Source organism: Taeniopygia guttata, chromosome 2 (assembly GCF_048771995.1).
Source record: "Taeniopygia guttata chromosome 2, bTaeGut7.mat, whole genome shotgun sequence".
Lineage (NCBI taxonomy): Eukaryota > Metazoa > Chordata > Aves > Passeriformes > Estrildidae > Taeniopygia > Taeniopygia guttata.
In genome coordinates this window covers 150,758,287-150,781,294 of record NC_133026.1, presented here as the reverse complement: position 1 = coordinate 150,781,294, position 23,008 = coordinate 150,758,287, and the positions used below count along the sequence as shown (strand labels likewise).

The 23,008-nt window shown below is 49.7% G+C and overlaps 2 protein-coding genes across 19 annotated transcripts in view; one reads left to right on the top strand and one right to left on the bottom strand.

Moving 5' to 3' along the window:
- The window catches only part of ARHGAP39 (Rho GTPase activating protein 39), a 113,707-nt gene extending 96,640 nt beyond the window's left edge, over nucleotides 1–17,067 (bottom strand). For 15 of the 17 annotated variants that reach the window (XR_012054305.1, XR_012054310.1, XR_012054313.1 and 12 more), the window contains exon 1: nucleotides 15,652–15,844. Coding sequence is in view for 2 of the 17 variants with exons in the window: in XM_041714111.2 (XP_041570045.2) it covers nucleotides 15,652–15,662 (11 nt within the window). In the remaining 15 variants the exon portion in view is untranslated. Of the gene's footprint in view, nucleotides 1–15,651; nucleotides 15,845–16,655 lie in introns of those variants that run through there. The other 2 variants (XM_041714112.2, XM_041714113.2) reach the window with 2 other exon arrangements.
- The window catches only part of LOC121469308 (feather beta keratin-like), a 73,672-nt gene continuing 66,731 nt past the window's right edge, over nucleotides 16,068–23,008 (top strand). The window contains exons 1-2 of one of the 2 annotated variants that reach the window (XM_072925093.1): nucleotides 16,068–16,656; nucleotides 17,697–17,876. The gene's annotated coding sequence lies outside the window, so the exon portion shown is untranslated. Of the gene's footprint in view, nucleotides 16,657–17,662; nucleotides 17,877–23,008 lie in introns of both variants that reach the window. The other variant, XR_012054322.1, reaches the window with a different exon arrangement.

Below are 23,008 nucleotides of genomic sequence, written 5' to 3'. Positions count from 1 at the left end.
CTGTCCAGCTCTGGCACAGAGGTGGAATCCCCATCCCCTGGAGGGATTCCACATCCCTGTGGATGTGGCCTTGGCGGTGCCGAAGGAATGGTTGGATTCCTTGAGCATGGAAATCTTTCCCAACCCCAACAATTCCTTCATTCTAAGAGAGATATCCAAACACCCGATACGAGACAATTCCAACAGGGAACGACCAAAAAACGATGGGAGGAGGAGGAAACTCAAAGGTTGATCCCAAGGGAAAAGGACAGAAGTCCTGGAACAGAAAAATTAGGAGCAACTCCGTGAAACACCTGAGGATGGAGTTTGCACGTCCCTGCGGCTCCACTGGACTCCGGGAGCTCCGTGAAAAGCAGCCAGAAGGGAAATTTTTGTGCTTCTGCAGCTTTCCGACAGAATTCCGAGTCCCTCCATGCGGGGATGAAGGAGTTTCTGCCGGAGCCGTGAAGGAAGACGCGGAAGGTGTGAAAAAAGCAAGCGAGGAGAAATGGAGCAGAAGGAAAAACGTGAGAAATAAAGGCAGGAGGGGGCAAATTTTCCAGCAAATCCCACAAGGCTTCTCAATAAATTTCTCAGACCTCCCAGGCTGTGTAAAAAGTTTGGGATAGCCGGGAAAATCCTGGTTTAGCAGCCCTGTATTCCACAGGTAGGAGAAGAACCAAGGCGTGAGTAGAACGCTCTGGTTGAAAGCCTTGGAAGGGAAAAGATGAGGAGAAGACAAAAACCCTTCCAAAATCCCCCCCAAAAAATAAGGCAGAATGAGGTTTTCGGGGAGGAATGACGAGGAGTTGAAGAAAATTGAATAATTGGTTGGGATTTTTAATGTCTTGCCGGAGCGTGGCTGAGCCAGAAATAAACACCGTGGGATGGTTTAGGTGGGAAGGAACCTTCAGGATCATCCAGTCCCACCCCCTGCCATGGGCATGAAAGTCTCTCCCAGATTCCCAGAATCTTATCCCATGGGATAGTGGACCTTCCTCCATCCCAGGTTGCTCCAACTTGGCCTTGGACACTTCTAGGGATGGGGTGGCCACAGATCCTCCTGGAATTGCACTCCAGGCCTCACCACCCTCACAGCCAGAAATTCCTTCCCAGTATCCCATCTATCCTTGCTGTCATGTCATTCCCAGTGTCCTGTCCCTCCATTCCTATCCCAAATTCCCTCTCCAGCTCTCCTGGAGTCCCTTTAGGCACTGAAAGGGGCTCTGTGGTCTCCTTGGAGCCTTCTCTTCTCCAGGCCGTACATTCCCAGCCTCTCTCCAGCCCTTGGAGCATCTCCTGGATTTGCTCCAACAGATCCAAGCCTGTCTTAAACAAACGGCAAAGGAAAGGAGGAAAAGCCGAGGCGCGGTAAATAAGATTTTTGCCTCATCCCGTTTAAATCAGGTGCCCTGGAAGTCGTCACGGAGCTGTCAGGATGATTAATCCCTATTTTTCCACCACAAAAACAGGGAATGATTGCCGGGCTGGCAAGTGGGAAAGCCAAGGGAAGAAGAGGAGCCGGGTGCGTGTGGGAGAGAAGCGCTCCGGAGGCAGCTGGAATGAGGGGCTGACTCAAAACTTTGGGATTTGTGGTTGGAGCTGCAGACGGGAGCTGAGAACGTAGGAGAAGCTGCTGTGGGATAATCAGGAGGTAAAACAAGGGAATACCTGCGGCACCGGTCGAGTCAGGAGCTCCGCTTTGCATAAGGAATATTTAAATAAGGATTTTCCCGGTTTTTAGAGCTCAAAGCAGGGTTTTAAACCAGTTTGGGGAGGTTTAAGCGCTGGGAACTCATTTCTCCCAAGGAAGAATATTTTGGAACAGAAGTCAGGGTGGTCTTGGGTGCTCATGAAGAGGATCTTTAAAATAAAACATTTTTAGGAATTCTGATGTTGCCGGGGCTACTCTACAGCAAAGAGCCCATTTCCATCACCCACACTCCATCCACAATGGAATTATTCCCTGCTTTAAGGCCAGTAATTTGATTTTAAGAGTAGAATTATTCCTTCCCCATTTTCCCAGGTTTTTCCAACTCCTAGCACCCCAAAACAAAGGGTGAGAATCACGGAAAGATTCTCAAAGACACGGAATCAAAATCATGGAATAACCTGAGCTATTCCACAAGGGTTGTCGAGGCCCCCAAAATTCCAGAATTTCCTAGAGAGCCATTTCCAAAGGTTCCTTGGACCAGGAGGCCAAACTCCACCACTCTGGAGAACAAAACAGGAGAGAAACCAGCACAGAGTAGGAAGAATTTCATCCAGCCCACCCATCACCCACATCTTGGAAGCTCTGGAGCTGTGGACCAAAAAAACAGGGAATTATGGTCGGGAAAATAATTCATTTTTTTTGTATTGTCATTTTTGGAACGACGGCGTCAGGCATGGTTTACCTGTCACGGTAATTTTGGTATAATAATAAGAATTTGTAGCAATTAGGATCTGTTTTTTATGACGCGGGAGGAACAAATGACCCAAATCCCAACTCCCACACCCTCCCCAAAAGGGCGAGGTGACCAAATCCTCCTCCTGAACCTGCCTCCCTTTGAATTCCAGCTTTCCAAAGCCTTTGTGAGAGTTCACAGCAGCCTCTTTTTCCCAATAATAGGTGCCTGGAACAAAGCAGCTGGGAAGGTTTGATTATCCCAGCGATGTTTTCCGGGAGCAAACCAGGCTCCCGTCCCCGTGGGAGAGGAGAAAATTCCCTTCTTATCCGTGTCACCCTCACGACGGAGCTGCCGGTGGGAAAATAGGGCAGAGGGAATGCAGGGATCCCTCTGAAAAACCACAGGAGAAGCAGGTAACCAGGTTAAAGCATGCTACGCCACAGAATTTTTACAGATCACAAGGAAATTTGTCGGATTTAACGCAATTCCCGAGCTGGATGTGGCTGAGTCACGGGGTGAGGGGTTTTTCATGGAAAAGGCTCCTCCTCACCTGGAAAGATTCAAAGAACTCGAAACGCTTCCTGTGGTTAAACAAAGTTTGCTCTCCTGGAGAAGCTGCTCAAACCAGCAGGTCCGGGTGTACCCGAAGCCTTTAATCCCACTAATTCCGCCCTGAAAGAAGTCTGGGAGCTCATCCCGAAACGACAAAGCCAAGCAGGGCCCTTGAACCCGAGCAGCGAGGCCGGGAGATAAGGCGGGAATCAGCCAGGCCTGCAATTTGCTGGCTGATTAAACCCTTGGAGCAGCAGGAAAATTAGGGAAATCGTCCCCCCAGACACTTGGAGGAAGCACAGCGGCTGCCTCCCGGGATAAACGATCTCATCCCAACGTTTTGGGAGATGGCAGTGGTTGTTTGGGCACGGATAAGACGTTGTCGGAGCCTCCAGGACTCGTTCGGCCTGTCTGGCGCAGGTTTCGGGCGACTCACCCGAGTGAGTTCACCAGGAATGTTTCCCCACCACAAACCGTCCAAAAAAAGTAGTTTGTCCTTAAATTTGAGCGGCTTGGGATGTTCTCCAAGCACGCTGAGCGTCCATGGAGAAGGTCCACAGCCAGCTGGACCTTGGCCACACGATGGCCACGAGGTGTTGGATGGGGAGCTGATCTCGTTATCCGGCAGGATCCTCCTTCCTAAGTGGCACCAGCAGGACAAAATTCCGGAATGGGTTGGGTTGGAAATGACCTTGGAGACCATCCAGCTCCAACTCCTTGCCTTGGACAACTTCCACTTATCCCAGGTTGCTCCAAGCCCCGTCCAAGCTGGCATTGGACGATTCCAGGGATGGGACAGCCACAGATTCTCTGGGAATTCCATTCCAGGTCTCACTCGCATCACATGGCAGAATTCCTTCCCAAAATCCCATCTAACTCTGCCCTCTGGCAGTGGGAAGAATTCCCTGTGTCCTGTCCCTCCATCCCATGCCCCAAATTCCCTCTCCAGCTCTCCTGGAGCCCCTTCAGGCACTGGAAGGGGTTCTGGGTTCTCCCTGGATCCTTCTCTTCTCCAGGCTGGACATTCCCAGCTCTCCCAGCCTGGCTCCAACACGATCCGATTTTTTCAGGGAAAGTAAAATCAATCCCAACCCTCAAGGCTGTTCCCAAACATTTAAACCCAAACATTTGAGCAGAAACTCATCAAGAACCACCCAAAATCCCTGCTCAGAAACCGAGGCAAATATTCCAGGATGACGCGCCGTTCCAAGATCCCGGGAGTCCGACCTCAACTCCAACCCCAAAAAAAAACCTCTTCCAACTGCCTGGGCAGCAAATTTCCAGGGAAAAGTAGGAATTTCCCAACTTTTCCACGCTCTGAGGGCATTCCCAACCCCCTGGCAATGCCTTCGTTGGGTTCTTCACCCAGCGGTGCCCACCCGGCTCAATTCCGCCTGTCCGGACACGGATTCCTCGGAGCGACGTCGGAGCCGGAGGGAATCTCATCTGCCAATCTCCAACTCAACGACCCGTGCTCTTGGAAGCTACGGTTGAAAAGTGCAGATAAAAATGAGGGAAGACGATGAGGCGAGCAGGAAAATTCCTTAAAAATCAAGATTTATGGTTTGTTTCGGGTTTTGGGGTTTTTTTTTAGGATGTTTATAATTTATTCTCCCTCAGGCTGACAAATGCCACTTGCACCTAGGCGAGGGTGAGACTGAAATTTAGGATCATAAAGCTCCGATTTGAGGTGGGGAAGGAGGAGACATCTCCTAAATCAGGGTCCCGATGAGATCCGCCCACTCCTCCCTTTTTTTTCTCCTTTGAAACGCGGCAAAATAAATCCCTGCTGGCTTTAAATAGAAACCAAATTAACCATGAACAGCCAAAGCAACTCCACGATGGCTCAGCCATCGCTGGGTGGGCTCAGAAATCTTTTTAGAAAACGTTTTCCTCCCTCCCCGCACAACGAACAAATTGAAGCAACAAATCGATACCGAGAGAGCTCCAAAACCCGAATTTTATTCCGGCGGCGTTAGAAATGTTCTTGGAGCGCTGCTGGTGAAGGGTTGAATATTTTAAATTGTTTTAAATTATTTTAAATTATTCTTCCTCCTCCTCCAGCTGACAGAGGAGCTCCTGAGTCAGATGTGGGAAAAAACCCAAATCTGCTCCGAGTATTTTCGCCCTTTGGAGCGGTTCAAGGCCTTTTTTAGGGATAAAAGGAAATTTGTCAAGGGGAAGCAAATCTAAAACTGGGAAAGGAAAAAGTGCAACACACGGAGCAGGTTGGAGGAGTTTCCATTTAAGTCGAGGAATAGGGAAAAAAAGGCATTCCTTGGAAATATGTTTTGGTGGATAAAAGGGTTGGAAGCTCAACTGGAGCTTCTCCCTCTGATTTAGAAGAAGACAAGGAGAGATCCCACACCCTTTGTCATTCCTATTTCTCCATCCTGGGATTTTTAACTGGACTTCTTCTGCGTAAAATGGATTCTGCGTTATCGTTCCCAGCTAAAAATATTCCCAAATCTCTCTGTGCCAAGCCCTTTCCAGGAGGAATTTTCCCCAAATCCACCCTAAACCTCCCCTGGTGTGGCTGGAGTTTTCCCTCATCCTGTCCCTTTTTCCCTGGGATCAGATCCCAACCCCCAGCCAGCTCCAGTGTTCCATCAGCATCTTCCCAAATGTTCTCCTCGTGCCCAAGTTCTACTTGGAATTTCTCCAAGTGTGAATTTCTCCTGCCACGGTCACACTTTTCATCCTTTTTTTTTCCCCAATTTTCCGCCCTCCCACTCCCATCGCTTCCTCTGCCATTCCTTTGGTATCCCGCAGGGAAAAGACAAAATAAAAAAAAAAAAAAAAACACATTTCCAGGCAAATTTTGTCGAAAATACAGAAGTTCATTCAGGGAGAAGGATCCCAAAAAAAAAAAATCGTTTATGGGGCACCCTCAGACCATCTCTGTGAGATCACACCCTGCCTGTTCCCTCATCCCTCAGATTTTCGGGATGAACCACAGGATCTCTCCCAATCCCGAGCTTTCCCTTGGAATTCTCGGCTCTATGAAGGAGCGGAAGCGCGAGGCACAAGATCCTCAAATCACGGAATTTTTTTTGGTGATTTGATCCTTGCTCCAAGCTTTTTCCCGTTCCTGCTCCAGCAATTCCTGCTGCAAATTTTCCTGCTCAAAAAAAGGAGGATTTTTACGCATTTATCTGACTACAGAAAATACTACCCCAAAACTTTTCCTTAAAAAGTTTGGTCCACTCTCATTCCCACAATTTCAGGCAAATCCATAAACTCATTTATTCCTGCCCTTCCTACCTCAAAGGCTTCCCTAATTCCACGACTTTCCAGGAACAACAATTCCTAAAAAACCCACGGAGGCGGCACCAAATCTCCCTTCAGGATTTAAGTTTGGCTGGAATATTTTTGCATTCTCCATAAATAGAGATTTAGGGACCGAAGCGCTGCCCGTTTTTCCCTCACAACCATTCCAAACTTCCCTGTTTTTTTTTCCCTGAGCCTGAATTTCATTCCTGATCACAATCAAAGATCCTCCACGTCCCTCTCCGTGCACGCAACTTCCACGCGTAGCCCGGAGCATCCTCGGCCTCCTTCACATCCGATTTTCTTCTCCCGGGTTTCTGTCCCTTTGGATTAATTCCAGACTTATTGGAATTCCCCCGCTGCAATTTTCTGCTCCGAGGTTGGAGCCGGGTGAAAATCGGGATTTTCTCCCAAGGGAATGAAGGACAGGACAAGAGGAAATGGCCTCAAGTGGCATCAGGAGAGGTTTAGGTGGGATATTTTTTTTGGGAGAATTCCTCCTGGAAAGGGCTGTCCAGGAAAGATCCAAAATCCACTCAGGGACCTTGGAAGAGCTGGGGTTAAACCTCAAAGCTCCTTTCCAGCCTAAACAATTCCAAAATTCTACTTTTTACCTACACAGGTCCCCAGGAATTTATTCCTCATTTTTTCCTTCCCAATCCCTGTTTTTTCCTCAGAGTTTTCCAGGTTTTTGCCGACCCCCTCGGACATTTGTGCCTTTCCATCCCTGCTCTAAATCCTGCTTGAGCCAAAATTCCACGGAGCTTTAAGTTCTTCCGTTTAAATTCACAAAATTGTGGAATTTGGGTTGGAAGGGGTTGGATCAGAGCCCATTCAGTTCCAAACCCTTTCCACGATCCCAGGTTGCTCCAAGCCCCATCCAACCTGGCCTTGGACACTTCCAGGGATGTGACATCCACAACTTCTCTGGGAATTCCATCCCAGCCCCTCAAAGTGAAGAATTCCTTCCCAATATCCCATCCAGCCATTGGGAATCCATTCCCTGTGTCCTGTCCCTTCACCCCTTATCCCAAATCCCTCTCCAGCTCTCCTGGAGCCCCTTCAGGCACTGGAAAAAGCTCCTCAGAGCGTTCCTGAAGGCGAAACGATTTCTGCCACCCAGGAAAATCCGACATGAATCGGGAAAAGACGCTCTTGGATCAGGGAATGTGGGTGGAGGGAGATCCATGAGTCACCGGCAACCTTTAATCGCTGCCGCGGGCGGGTTTTGTACCTTCTGAAATTCCCTTTTCCAGGTTCTCTGGAACAAAAAACCAACCCCGGGGGAAAAAATTCTCACGGCACTGAAATATCCAGGCTCTCCGTTTTCCAAATTTAGGATTTTTCCGTGTTCCGCTGGAGGGAAAGGGAACAAGGAATGGAATCGGAATTCCCAGATTTTCAGTGGGGTTTGACACAAGGACACAACTCTTAAGCTCAGATTATTTATCCCTAAAAAAACTCCTTTTTTTCCTCCCCCTGCAGCTGCTCATGGCATTCCAGACCTTTCCCCAAATCCATTCCCATCCCTGGACACGCTCCAGCCCCTCAATATCCTTCTTATCACGAAGGGCCCAAAACCAATCCCAGGATTTGAGGTCCCTGGACACAGTGGGAATGTCACTTCCCTGATCCAGGTATTCCCACAAAATTATCCCCCAAAAAAGCCACTTTTTCCCCGTAGTTAAAAGCCTTAAGGGAAGATTTTTGCACATGCCAGGAATATCCCGATTTTTCCACGATCCCTACGGCACCTCAGAATTCCGAAGGCCGCAGATCCCTCCTGATAAGGCACTTCTTGAGCTGATAAGGCTGAGGAACACAGGGAATTAAACAAATCCCACCCGTGGCTCAAAAGTCTGGATCGGGATTTTCCAGGATCTGTTTCCAAACCTCCTCCTCCTGCACACCCAGCTTGGCTTTTCCCAAGGGATTCGTGCTGATTTCCTCTTTGGAGCTTCCCAAAAAAAAACACTTTGGGGGATTTTGGACGTGATAAATTAAGATCTGTTTTCCTCCCTGTGTTATTCCCATGGGTTTTCCCACCAAAAAAAACATTCCCAACCTCGCTCTGCGCTCCGAGCATTGCGGTGAGGGTTGGGATGGGATGGAATTCCCAGAAAAGCTGTGGCTGCTCCATCCCTGGAAGTGTCCAAGGCCGTCCCTGCCCATGGAAGGGGGTTGGGAATTCTTTTTAAGGTCCCCCCTTTCCAACCCAACCCATTCTTTGATCTTATTCCCACTTCCATCCCGATAAAAATCCCTTTTCCACGCCCCTCCCAGCCGAGGAAAAAAGGGGGAATTGTTCAGGTGAGCCGGAGCGTGACGGAACAGGAATAATTCCAGACTCACTTATCGGGGTTTGGAGAATCCTGAGCACAGGATTTTCCTCAATTAACAAAAAAAAAACCCCAAAAAAACCCAACAAAAAACCCTCAGGAACTTCCTGTTAAAACAGAAAATTAAACAGAAAATTAAACAGAAAATTCCCAGACAGAAAATGCGTTTTTTGGACCACCGTGGGATTGGTTTTTTTGGGGTTTTTTTTTGGGAGCAGCACCCACTTCCAAAAAAAAAGAAAATCCCTGGCATGGAAACGCCACGCTCCGATATGGATTCCTGACTCCATGGTCAAGAAGAATTCCTGCTCCATGGACAATTCCGAGTCCAGCGGCCTCAGCCAACAACCTCCAACCCAAATCCCACTTTTTTTTTTCTGGGAAGTGGAAGAAAATCCCCTCCCACCTCACCCAGAGCCCACTGAGCACTAATCCCTCGATTCCTCTTCTTCCAAAAGGAATTTTTCCTCTTTTCCCCATTATTTCCCCCCCTTTTCCCTGATTATCCCCAAATATTCCCGACTACGTCAAATCTTGCCAAGGATTTTTGTTGTTATTCCATTTTTTTTTTCCCAAGCAGCCCAACTGGGAAAGGGCTCCATGGAATTCCTCCTTTCCCTGTTCTTGAGAGGACACGGATGCATGGATGCACCCTTTGGATTAAAGGGAGCAAAGAACCGTAGGAATCATCTGGAAAATCCAAGTCCAGGTCCAAAATTGCATCCAGAAAACCACGAAGAGGCAGCTTAATCCCAAATAAAATTGAGGATGCATCCATAGATCCATCAAATCCCTGTGTCCGTGTTCAGGGAAGCTTGGGGTGCGTCGCTGGAACTCGGAATCCATGGACAGCTCCACTTGGAGCCTTGGAAAGGATTTAGAGTCTAAAAACATCCCCCCAAAAAAAAGCTGGGAAAGAGTTTTCCCAAAGGAGTTTTGGGAAAAGGCATGGAATGGCAGGATAATGGGAAATGGAGGCAGGGATAGATGGGATTTTGGGAAGGAATTCCTGGCTGGGAGGGTGGTGAGGCCATGGGATGGAATTCCCAGAGAAGCTGTGGCTGCCCCATCCCTGGAAGTGCCCAAAGCCAGGAATTGGAGCAACCTGGGATAGCGGGAATTATCCCTTCCCATGGCAAGGGGGTGGAATTGGGTGATCTTTCCATCCTCATCCAACCCAATTCCGTGATTTCAGCGCTCCCAACACACGGGACCGACAGCACGTTAAAATTCCAAAGCAACAGAAATTCCCGCGTTATTCCCAAGCATTTCATTGTCCATCCTCCTCTTCCAGACAGGAAACCACCCCCGTTTCCATCCCATAATTGCACTTTTCCGCGCTTTTCCATGTCCTCTCCCAGCCGGGCGTGGAAGATCAATAAAGGAAACCGCTAATTCCGCGGGAACGTTTTCCGACGGTTTTCGCGGAACCGCTGGAAGTCGTTCCCGTTCCGGCACAGAGTGGAGAGGGAAGATCCATAAAAACACAACGAGGCCGTCGGGGAAACGTCAGCGCCTCAGGAAGAGGCGGCCCAGAATCCGCCGGGAATCCCGGCGCGAACGGAACAGGGAAAAGACCTCAAGGAAGGAGCCGCGCCTCAATCCCGGGATTTTTTTTTCCGTGTTTTTTGGAGGTGAAGGATAAAGGGATGGTGTGGGTGAAGGCAGCTGTAGGCCACAAGATGAAATCCCAGGAAAATGGGAAGAGGGTTGGGAGCGTTCACATGGAAAAGGGAAAAAAACTTAGGAGATGCTTCCAGTACCGGAAAGGAGCTCCAGGAGAGATGGAGACGGACTTGGAATGAGGGATGGATGGATGGGACACATGGAATGGCTTCCCACTGCCAGAGGGCAGGGATGGATGGGATTTTGGGAAGGAATTCCTGGCTGGGATGGAGTTCCCAGAGAAGCTGTGGCTGTCCCATCCCTGGAATTGTCCAAGGTGAGGATGGACAGGGCTTGGAGCCCCCTGGGATTTTGGAAGGTGTCCCTGCCCATGGGGGGTTTTGAAGGTCCTCTTCCCACCCAAACCATTCCGAAAGCTCTGGAATGCTTCCAGAACTCCAGACTTCCAGCCAGGAACAAAACCTGCCAGGAAAATCCAGCAGACAAAACCTCCTCCCTCTGAGAGTCCGTTCCAGGCCTCGTTTGCTCCAAGTTTTACGCGACTTTCCTCAAAAAACAGAAATTCCCACGTCTTTCCCTGTGGGAATGTCCATTCCTGGTCTTGGAATGACACAACTGAGTCACTCCACTGCCCCTTCCCGTTTATTGTTGGGAAATTGTTGAAAAAGAACTGGAAATAAGATTTATTTTCCTCTCAGGAATACGGAGACGGGGATATCCAGCTTCCCGAAAAGTCAGGGTGACGTTTTTAACTCGCTAAAAAAAAATGGGATTGATGGGTTTATTCCTTAAAAATGAGGATGGAGGAGCTGGATGTGGGAATGTTTAAAGGGCAGGAGGAGGAGGAAGGAAATAAACCAAATCCCTGGATCTGTGAAGGTCAAGGAAAGAGGGAGGGACGAAGGATTTGAGACGTGGAACAGCACGATGTGATCCTTTCAGGAGCTGGAAAACCAGAAAAATTCCAGGATTTGGGGATCCCTGGGAGCAATTTTAGGGATAACAACGAATTCCCAAGGGCACTGCGAGGTCGGGAGCGCTCCACTCATTTCCCCTCAGCACCTGGAGCAAATTTATCCCTCCAACACTTCTCGGCGGCTGGAATTAAAAATAACCGGCATGGATGAGTTGGAAAGTGGAGGGGGGGTGAAAAAAAATAAAATAAATAAATAAATTCCAGCCGGATTGTTTATTTTTGGGAAGAGCCAGAGGAGGAAGAGGAAAGGTCGGGGTTCAATGCGTTATTTAGAGCATGTAAGGAAATAATCACTGGAGCAAAAAATGCGGGAGGGAGAGGATGGAGGAAGAGCAAGGAATGGGAATTTAAAGGATTTTTAATTTTTGGTTTTGAGGGAAGAGGTCACAGGAACAACTTTGGAATCGTCTTAACCGAATCTTAACGATCTAAATGAAATTCCCAATGATATTTATCATCTGGAGCAAACATTCCAGAATAAAAACCCCCATAAAACAGCGACAGCAAACACAGCACAGCCCCAAAAATCCCAAATCCAATGATTTGGGATCCTTCCCTAAATCCAGGCCCTGTTCCACCATCGGGGATCCTGTGGTTTTATGGGATTTGACACCAATTTGACTCTGGAATCTGCGTGAATTCCCAGCTGTATTTTGTGGTTTGGATTCGGGATTTTTTTTTTATAAAAAAAAAGCTTTTGGGGTCATATTTGGTTGGGTTTTTTTGTGGTGAATCTTCCCAAATTCCCAGAGGATTGACTCCCAAAATCCATCAGTTCTCGGGAAAGGAACGATGGCAGCGCAAAGCTTTGGTTTCCTGGGAATGGTTTAAGGAGTTCCGGAATTTTGGGATCAAGGCCTAAGTAGGTCACCATCAAATCCAGGTAAAGAAATACGGATTCGTCCAAATTTTCTGGGAATTGGTGTGGGGGGAGGGGGGAAAAAAGCTTTAAAGGAGCACAAAGTTGAGGGAATTTTTTCCCTGGAGCTCTACCTGAGAACATCGGGATTATCCGTGGGGAGGAGCTATGGGATGCAGCAGGAATTCTCCAGTTTCCCTCTAAAGAAGGGATGTGGTGGCCCACGGGATGAGATTTTCGTGGAGTGGATTCCAGACGTTCCCAGGAATTGTGATGTCCAACCAACCACACGCACGGCATTCCCACATTTTCCAGAAGCCTGGAATTCCACCTTTTTTTTCCCCTAAGTGATTGTGGATCATTTGGGATGATCCAGCGAAAATAAAAGCCTGGAAACCCTACAAAAAGTTGGACAATCCATAAAATCCATAAAAACCACCCGGGGTTGCATCCAGGCTCCTTGTCCCAAGAAAACGGCGGCACCAATGAATAAAATCCCAAAAAAAAAAAAAAAAATTCGGGATAAAACTGAACTGATCAATTTTCACGGATATCAGGAAAACTCATGGGGAAAAACACAACCTGAGTCAGGATCTGGAAAACCTTCAGGAGCCTTTCCTCCCAACCTTTTTAGGGGTTGAATTCCGTGATTTTAAGGGTGTTTTTCCAGCCTAAACAATTCCATAAATCCCTGACCCCTCGCTGCTCCCACCACGCCAAGCAGCCAATCCCAGGGCACAGCGGGACATTCCCAAAAATCCCTTTGAACCCCTCTGGAAAAGAGCAGCCCGGGGACATCTGGCTCACAGACAGCCCAAACTTTGGATTGTGTGGATTTACAGCTGGAAAAATCCAGGATTTGGGTGGGAAAAGCAAAGATTTCCCCGGGAAATAAGGGCGACCTCACAAAGGAAGCGCCAAAATGCTCTTTCCCAATGGGATTCATGTTGGGATTATCCTGAAAATCCATCCCTGGTTCTGGTGGGATGAGTTGTGCCACCACCAGCGACGCAAAACTCCGATTTTTTTGGAGTTAAATCCGCCCAAATTTAGGCTTTTTTTTTTTTTTAGGTCCAACTCCAGGCCAGGCCGGATCGGGCTCGGAGAAACCCGGGATCGCGGAAAACGGGATGAGGTGGGATTCCTGTGGGATTAGGTGGGGTTTAAGGCCTCTCCCAACCCAAACCATTCCAGGATTCTGTAATTTGGGATATTCGAAGCAATTTGGGATTTCCAAAGAAAATCCCTTCGGAGGAACGGGAATGCTGCTGGATGTTCTCCCTTCTCCTCAACCGATCCCACGGGAATACAACCCAAAAATCCAACGCGGAATAACACTCGGAGAGCTCCAAAATCCAGCACAAAACCACAGAAATCACCCAAAATTTCACATTCCCAAAGGAATCCATATCCAACTACCAAATCCCAAATCCCAACGCTCTCCTCCTTCCCCAAAACCATCGGCAGCGCCAACCGCGCCGATTTCCGCCAAATTCCATCCGGGAAAAGATATTCCGTGGGGGAAGGATCCCAACCAGCCACCACCACCTGCTGCTCCCTCCAAACATCCCAAATCCGTCCATTTTCTATGGAAAACGTGGTTTTTTTGCTGTTTTTTAATTTATTTTTTCCCATTAATCCCACCCAGCTGCGCGTGCCAGGTGAGGCTCCGGAGCCGCGGAGCAGCTGCGGATTTCTCCGTAGAGGTCACTCAAGGGGTTGATTAAAGTGGGAATAAATAAGAGGATGAATAAATGGACTCGATAAATTAAGGGGAAAAATAAATATACGAGGGGGGAAATAAATGAGGGGGGTACAAATAAATGGGGGGAATAAATAGATGGGGAAATAAATAAATAACTCCACTCCCATCCTGCAGTTTTTACAGCCGGAGGGAAATGTAAAAAATGGGGGAAAGAGGAGGGAGAGGTTGGGGTAAAAAAATTTTAAAAATCCCGAACTCTGTCACCTCCACCTTCCCAAAACCAGCGGATTTGGCCCTCCGGATCCCCGCCCCAAATTCCGGCGCTGCGCATCCCGCTGCAGCCCCCACTCCTCCTCCTCCTCCTCCTCCTCCTCCTCCTCCTCCTCCTCCTCCTCCTCCTCCTCCTCCTCCTCTTCTCCATCCCACCCGGTTCCATCCCTGCTCCCCCCCCTCGCCCTGCCACACCTTCCACCTCCATGAAAACACCTCCTGCATCCCATGGGATCCATCCCGAGCCCTTCCCATCACCTTTCCCAGGGAGGAGGGTGGGATTTAACCCCCCCAAAAAAATCCTACAGATCCAACCCTTCCAAACCCTTTCCATGGGGAGCAGGGTGGGATCCGGCCACTCCAAACCCCCAAAAAAAGGGGAATTAGGGTGGGATTTAAGCTTTCCATAAGGAGCAGGATGGGATCCAGCCCCTCCAAACCCCAAAAAAAGGGGAAGCAGGATGGGATTTAACCCCTTTGGAGGGAGCAGGGTGGGATCCAGCCCCTCCAAACCCCCAAAAAAGGGGAAGCAGGGTGGGATTTAATCCCTCCATAGGGATCAGGATGGGATCCAGCCCCTCCAAACCCCCAAAAAAGGGGAAGCAGGGTGGGATTTAATCCCTCTGGAGGGAGCAGGGTGGGATCCATCACCTTCCTAAGGAACAGGATGGGATCCAGCCCCTCCAAACCCCCAAAAAAGGGGAAGCAGGGTGGGATTTAACCCCTTTGGAGGGAGCAGGGTGGGATCCGGCCCCTCCAAACCCCCCAAAAAAGGGGAAGCAGGATGGGATTTAACCCCTTTGGAGGGAGTAGGGTGGGATCCAGCCCCTCCATAGGGATCAGGATGGGATCCAGCCCCTCCAAACCCCTCTCAGGAAGGGCAGGGTGGGATCCAACCCCTCCATAGGGATCAGGATGGGATCCAGCCCCTCCAAACCCCCCAAAAAAGGGGAAACAGGGTGGGATTTAACCCCTTTGGAGGGAGCAGGGTGGGATCCATCACCTTCCTAAGGAACAGGGTGGGATCCAGCCCCTCCAAGCCCCCAAAAAAGGGAAGCAGGACGCGATCCAGCCCCTCCATAAGGAGCAGGATGGGATCCAGCCCCTCCAAACCCCTGTCAGGATGTCAGGGTGGGATCCAACCCCTCCAAAAAAAAACCCTGAGAGGAGCCGGGTGGGATCCAGCCGCTCCAGGTGGGATCCAATCCCTCCCCCCCCCCACCCCAACTCCTTTCCCAATTCTCCCCGAAATCCAGGGTGGGGTTGAGCCCCATCCCCCTTTTTCCATCCCCTTCCCGCAGCCACGGGGAACCAGGTGGGCGCATCCAGCCGCCCCCTCCCCACTCCATGCACCAAAATCTGGGAGGGGGGCTTGGAATTCTCCAGTGATGGATGAAGCACAGGCAGAGACGCACCCCAAAATCGAAGCGGAGCCAGAAGAGGAGGGAACACCTCAATTCCCAAAAAACGGCTGAGACCCCCAAAGTGGTGATGGGGGGGGGGGGGTTAAGACCCCCCCCAAGGGCACTTTAAAGAGGGGGAGGGGGGTCACCTATATAAGAGGAGGGGGATGCACGAAGGGGAGGTTTGGGGTGGGGGGGGTTTAAACCAAGAGGCGCAGCCCAACCCTCCCCCCCCAAAAATCCCACCCCCCCCTTTCCCCCCGCCGCGATGCCGCTCCTCACCTCTCCGCCATGATCCCCGGCGGCTCCTACCGCTGTCGGCCGCCGGTCCCGGCCCCGGTTCGGGCTCCCATGGCCCCCCCCGTGACCGACCCCGAGCCTCCCCCACCCCTCCCGGCCCCTCCTCGCTCCGCGGCCGCTCCGAGCGCGGCGGCCCCGCCGCGTCCCCGTCACCAGCGACAACGGCGGCGCGGCCAATCAGCGCAGGCCCGGGGGGCGTGTCCCCTCAAAACCCCGCCCCCTTTTTGGTTAAACCACGCCCCTATTCATGATGGGGTTTTTTTGGGTGGGGGGTGGAGCGCGCGTGTTTTCTGGGAAATACGGTAGCGCGGAGTTGGGGGGGTGAGGCGTAGTGCGCGTGCGCGCGGGGATTACGGTAACCGCGGTAGTCTTTTTGTGACGCGCGCGTATTCGGAATTACGGTAGTTGCGTTCGAGTGCGCGCGCGGAAATACGGTAGTTTTTTTGTGACGCGCGCGTCTGGAATTACGGTAGTTGCGTTCCAATGCGCGAGCGGAAATACGGTAGTTTTTTTGTGACGCGCGCGTCTGGAATTACGGTAGTTGCGTTCGGAAATACGGGTGGTTGTGGTGGGCGCGCGTCCGGAAATACGGTAGTTTTTTGTGACGCGCGCGTCTGGAATTACGGTAGTTGTGTTGCGATGCGCGCCCTGAGTTACCGGTGAATTACGGTAGCTGCGGCGCGCATGCGCATACGTGACTAGGGGGGATTGTGCAGCTCTTCGGGAAGTACGGTAATTGTGCGCATGCGCGTTTGGAAACATCGGAGTTCCGGTAGCTGGTGCGGTTGGAATTACGGTAGTGTGGTGCGCATGCGCTCTGGGAGATACCGGATGGGCGCGACATGCGGAATTACGGTAGTGATGGCGCGCAGGCGCGTTTGGCAAGGGTAGCGAGGTGCGCATGCGCGTTGGGAAATACGGTACCTTTGGAATCAGGGCGCCCTTGGAATTACGGCACTTGAGATGTGATGCGGATTTGTACTTACGGTAACTGGGCTCGGAGGAGCGTTCGGAATTACGGCAGTTGCGGTGCGCATGCGTGTTTGGAAACGCGGCGGTTGCGGGTGCGCGTTTGGAATTACGGTACCGCGGTGCGGCGCGCATGCGCATTTGTAAGTACGGGAGCGCGTGATCCTCATTGGAACTGCGCTGCTTGGTGTGCGCATGCGCATTTGGACACACGGTAAAAGCTGGATGCGCATCGAACAATACGGTACTTAAGATGCGCATGCGCACTTGGAGGTTCGGTAATTGCGTGATGTGCAATCAGAATTCCTGTAGTTGTGATGCGCGTGCGCGTCGGGAATTACGGTAACCGTGTGGTGCGCATTTAGAATACGCTAATTTCAGTGCGCATGCGCAAAGTGAAATTACGGTAGCGGTCCGACGCGCACGCCAAAACCCGGTATTGGTTTTGCACATGCGCATTTCAAACAACCGCGGCGGCACTGCGCGTGCGCGCTGGGAATTACGGTACCCGCGGCGCGCACTCGCGTTTGTAATTACGGTAATCCCGTATTTACAAGTGTGCGTGCGCACAAGCGGGACCTGTCCCCTCCCCCCGTGTCCCCCATCCACCTCCATGATCCCATTCCCTCCCTGCTGCGTTTGGGATGGGGATGGGGACCCCAAATTTGGGGGCTCCAACCCCCTCCGGGGCCCCCCCAGCCCTGCCCGGTCTGTCCAACTTGGGGGTCACCACTGGAATTTGTCCACCCCAAACTTCTCCCTCGATCCCACCAGCCTTGGACATTCCCTCACTGGCATGTCCATCAACACACCCCAAAACCCAACACACCCCGAGGACCAAACCCAAAATATATTTTTGGGAGGACAAAGCTGGCCAGGGTGACAAATGAGTTGAGGACACCATGAGACCTTCGGAGTGGTTTTCACCCCGTGGCCAAAACTCGGGGAAATTCGATTTGCCAAGAGGGGACAAGTTCGGTCACGGCGCGAAACCAACCACAAAACCCTTTTATTCCCTTTCCAGCCTCAGCAGAATCCCTGACTTGCAATTTTTCCAGGAATTTGGCCGACTGTCTCAGCAGGATCGGCGGCTCCACCGTGCCCGAGGTGGTGTTCTCTTTTCCAGGGCTGCGAGAGGTTCCTCACGTCCAGCCCGTGGTTTTTTTTTTTGGGAGAAGAAGGACCCAAAACCCGTCAAGTTTTCTCCTCTGAGCTCCTCTGGGACATGCTGGGAAAGGGTGAGTCAGGAAAATTTTGGGTTTTTTCCTCCTGCTCCTGTTGCTCTTTAGGTTTAGTTTTGGAAATGTTTCGTTTCAGGCTGGTTGTTTTTCTGGTTTTTTGGGGTTTTTTTTCAATTTAAATTGATTTGTGCAGAATAAAATTTCCTTTTCTCCGAGAGAATCCATTCCACCACCAAATCATGGAATGGTTTGGGTTGGAAGGGAATTTCATGGAGTTCCACCTCCCTAAAATGGGCTGGGACACTTCCCACGACCTCAGGGAGCTCCGAGCCACTTCCAACCTGTCCTTGGACACTTCCAGAGGAAAATCAGGATGTCTCCGAGGGATCTGATGTGGCACTTGGGGACGTGGCCGATGTCCCTTCCAACCCCAAACCATTCCATGGTTCTGTTCCTGAATTTTCTTTGTTCTGCCTGGAGCTTTTCAGGGAAGCTCCGAGCAAATTTCCTCTGGCTTTTAAACCTTGATTAAAAATGAGATGCCGACAACTCAAGCCAAGTGAATTCCCGCTGTCTCCGTCACCATGGAAACGTGAGACTGTTGTCTTTTAATATTTTTAAGTTATATAAATGCTCGGAACAACTCTGAAACCCCCCCTCAACAATTAAACAAGAGGAACAGAGGAAAAATCAAATCCACTTTTCCATCAAGGAAATGATGGGAATGGATTATCTTGAGGGTCTCTCCCAGATTGAACCATTCCATGAAAAAAAATCCAATCCCATTGATTCCACAGCCCAAATCTTGGAGTGTTGATGTTTTAATCCCATATTTTAACACGCTGCTCCCTCTCCGTTCTCCCCGGCCTGTTGCAAATCCAACCCTAAGGAATGAAGCTGGAGAACGAGACTCCTTCAGGACTGGAGGGTGTTTTTTCGGGATGATTTTTTTTTCCCCATGTTGGTGAATTTGCTTTCCTGGCTCTCCTGATGTTCACACAACCCTGAGCAGTTTCTAAATTCGTATAAAATCCTCATTTCTGTTTGTTTGGCTTCTCCGTGTCCAGCTGGGAAATTGGGAAATGTTGTTGTTGTCCCACCCGGGAGCGGGAGCCGCAGGAATTCAGCTGAGTAACAGCGGATTTTGGGAGTGGAAAATATAATTTCAGTCCTCGGGAGCTGCACCTGAGTCCTCTCCTGGTTCTTGGGCAATCCTGCCAGGGAATAACAAAACCTGGGAGGAGAGGGAGGCTCGGAGCATCCCGGTGTGCACAGGCCAAAGGAGGCCCGGGAAGAAACCCGGAAAATTCCCTTTAAAGGTGAACAGGTTGGGCTCCTGAATCCCTGTGGATTGGTTTGGGTTGGGAAGGACCCTAAAACCACCCAATTCCATGCCCTGATCATCCCAATCCCTTTTTTCCGGGCAGCTTTTCTCCAGGAAGGTGAATTCCGTGTCCGTGGGATTGGGTTTGTCAGCGTTCAGGAACGCTCATAACCACGGGATATGATTCCATGGAGGTGCTTTTATTGAGAGCTCTGGGAATTCAGGGGTGCAGACCCAAATCTGACTCCTATTTTATATTCCAGCGTTATATAACTTACGTATCAATTGTTAAACTTACATTGTTCTGTTGTATACATTGACTTTATTCAAGCACAAGTTTCTCGTGATCTTTCTTAGGCCCCTGACCACAGTTTCTCATGATTATTCTTACGATTAAACAGCAGCTATATTTAATTACTAAACAATCATCACATCTAACAATTATTTCATTTATCATGTACAGGTGCAGCTCTAGCAAGGTACAAGGTCTGAATGTACCCAGGGTATTTTGTATTTATTTTTTTCAGGGCCTACTAAGCTTAATTTTCCTTTTAACCCTAAATCCCCGTGATTTTAAAACCCTTTTACTATCAGGTTTAGGCAGAGCCATCACTCCAGAGGCTTTTCCAAGGTGGAGGGATTTGGGGTCCCTTCCCAGGGTCGGGTGCAGCCCCCCAGGAATAACGGGATGCTGACAGTGGGATCCTGGCCCATGGATTTGCTTCCTTAATTTCCAAGTTTGATTTGAGTGAAATCTTTGGGAAAGAGGCTGGAGGGACAGGAGGAAGGGAATGGCTTTAAATTAACAGAGGGAATTTGGGATATTGGGAATTAATTCCTTCGTGCTTCCTTTGTTTCCAAGTTTGATTTGAGTGAAATCTTTGGGAAAGAGGCTGGAGGGACAGGAGGAGGGGAATGGCTTTAAATTAACAGAGGGAATTTGGGATGTTGGAAATTAATTCCTCCCTGTGAGGGTGGTGAGGGGCTGGGATGGAATTCCCAGAGAATCTGTGGCTGCCCCATCCCTGGAAGCATCCAAGGCCAGGTTGGATGGGATTGGAGCAAACTGGGATGGTGGAATTCCAAATGTTGGAATTAAACATCTTTAAGGTCCCTTCCCACCCAAATCCTTCCACAATTCCCTGACCTGGGTGCTCTGGATTGCCCCAGACCTTTCCATCAGGGTGGGGACAGGGAGAGCAGGAGGTGACAACTCCCAAAATTCGTGGTCCAAGCACCCTCTGGATGGTGAATCCTGACATGGAATTGGTGCAGAGCTGAGGGCTCTGTGGCACCTGCAGATTTTCTCTGGAAAAAATCAGAGTTTGTTCTCGTTATCAACATTTTAAGGAGCTTTTTGCCTTTGGATTGTTGTTCTTCCTCCTTTCTCACAGTTTATGTTTTGTGGGGTTTTGCCATTTCCTCCCTCTTTTTGTTAAAATTGATCCATTTCCCTTTCTCCCTCTATTTTTCTCTGCTCATTGCTCAGTTCTTGATAATTTCTTTAGGTGGAGTTTTCTAACCAGGTGTTTTTCTATTTTTTGGCAGCCTTTCTCCCCCAAAAGACCTTTGCTGATTTGGTTTTGGCATTTATTCTGATTTATTCTGGTGGGGCTTTATGGATTTACTTAAAACAGGAGGTTTTGGGGGTTTTTTTAATCTTCATTGGGTTATTTTTCCCTCCCCATCTGCTTGCTGGGTTCTGCAGATGGATTTATCAATTGCAGGTGGTTTTGAGGGTTTATCATCATTATTATAAAGTGGAAAATCAGGAGCCATGATTCCAACAGGACATGGAAAAGGTGAACAGCACTTTCACCTCCACACCAAAGTGTCGTGGAATTAATCATTCAGGTTGATTAAACTTTCATTTTCAAAGGCACCAACAAAAGCTGGTTTAATATAAATCACATTTTATTGCATTTTGTCAATATAGGGTTTGATGGGAAGGTCCACTCTACTAATTAAAATCATATCCTGAAATGATTGTGGTTGGGAAGGGCCTCCAAGATCATCAACATGGATGAGACATAAAAGGGAACATCAAATTAGAATTAATTTAGAATTATTTATCTGGATAACGAAGATTGTTACGCTAACAAACTGCCCACATCAGGAACTGCCCACTCCTAAAATCAGCAACTGATTTTAGGAGAGCAGACTTGATTTTATGTGGCATTTCTTTAAAATTTTTCTGCCTGGGGATGTTGAAGTCAGTGCCAAACCCATGGAAAGGAATGAGGAATTTTTCCTTTCCCCCCCTGCCTCCAGAATTCCTTTCTGTTTCTCCTGATGGATTTTGAGTGGTGTTAGGGAAGGAGGTTGGTCAACAAGGAAGGAAAAATTACACCAAGTAATTTTTGTTTGGGGTGAAATATTTCCCTGAATAAGTCTGGGCACCTCTGCTGGGATGAGTGGCTTGGCCAGGATGGAAAAAAAGGGGTGAACACCAAACTCGAGGCGGAGCTGATGGAAAATTGACACCTGGATTCAGGCTGTGAGAGGTTGGAACGGTATTGGGAGACGAAGGGAAGAGGAGTCATCTGAGGCTGTGATGCAGGAAAATTTTATTGAGGCAAATAAAAAAAAAAAAAGACAAACACAAAAAAACAAAACAAAACAAAAATCTGTAAAAAGCGGGAGAAATAGATAAAATGGAGCTGGTCTGGGGTGCAAGAGGACAAACATCAGCACAGATCCTTTGATTGCAGGAGGTCTGGCCAGAGCATCAAGGCCTTCCTGCCCCACAGTGGGAGAAACCGAGATGGTCTCTGGCTTGGGAGAAGGGATTTGTCCAGAGGGGACTGGACAGAGCCAAAGGGGCCATGAAGAGCCAGGAGTGGGAGAAGAGCAGAAATGGAGATGGGCCATGTTTGCAGGAAGTCTGAGCAGGCCCCTTGGCTGCTGAATTGCTTGGAGGCCTCAGAGCAGGAGGTGGAAGAGTTGAGCCCCTTGGAGAGCCTTGGCCCAGAGATGTGTCCTCAATGCCTGAGATGTGTTCCAGAGTGGGTGGTTGGTGTCAGGGGTGGTGCTGAGGGCCCTCAGCAGTTGTAGCCACCCCTTCTGCCATAGCAGCCCAGGGCCAGGGAGTGTGGAGGCTGCTGTGGGGCTGTGGGGAGGTTTGAGATCTCCTGAGGTTCGGGCTGAACATGCTGGCAGAGAAAGGCCAAAGGTGCAGGAGCAGGAGGGTCAGGGGCTTGAGGCTCACCTGGTTGTCAGCAGGAGCAGAAGAAGAAGGTGTCAGGAGAAGTGTGTGTGGGAGAGGCTCTGGTCCGGCTTTTATGCCGGTCCTGGAGGAATGGGACAGCTTTGTCCCATGGCCTTGGGGTAATTTTTTAGGCAGCAGCTCTTTCGTTACTGGTGAGTCATTGTGTGGGGAGTGTTTTCCCTCCCACAATTGTGCAGTTTCAAGTCCTGCTCTCGTTGCTGTGTCCATCTGACCTTGGCAGCCACTTCAATAATTTGGTATTTGCGTGGATGTGATTGTTCCACGCGTTTCTGGGAGGGCTGAATAAACAACCAGAGCTCGGAAGATCTGCGATGTCATCAGTGAGGTCATTTTGTGGCGCTCGTGTGCTGTGGTTTGTGGGTGCCTCGTGAAGACCGGGACTCATTTCTGTGCTGCTGGATGTCCATCAGTCGTTGTGTCACCCAGGAATGCTGAGGGAGCTGCTGATGTCCTGGGGAGGTCACTCTGGAACAGCTTGGCCAGATCCAGGTGCCTGGGACTTCTTCGTGATGGATGAAAGAGAGCTCTTGGCTTTGTGTCATGAGTGGGATTGGGAGAGGATCTGGAAAATGAGAGCACAGTCAGGCTGAGCTTGTTCCAATGTTTGGGTCCATTTGTATTTCTCAATTTACACAA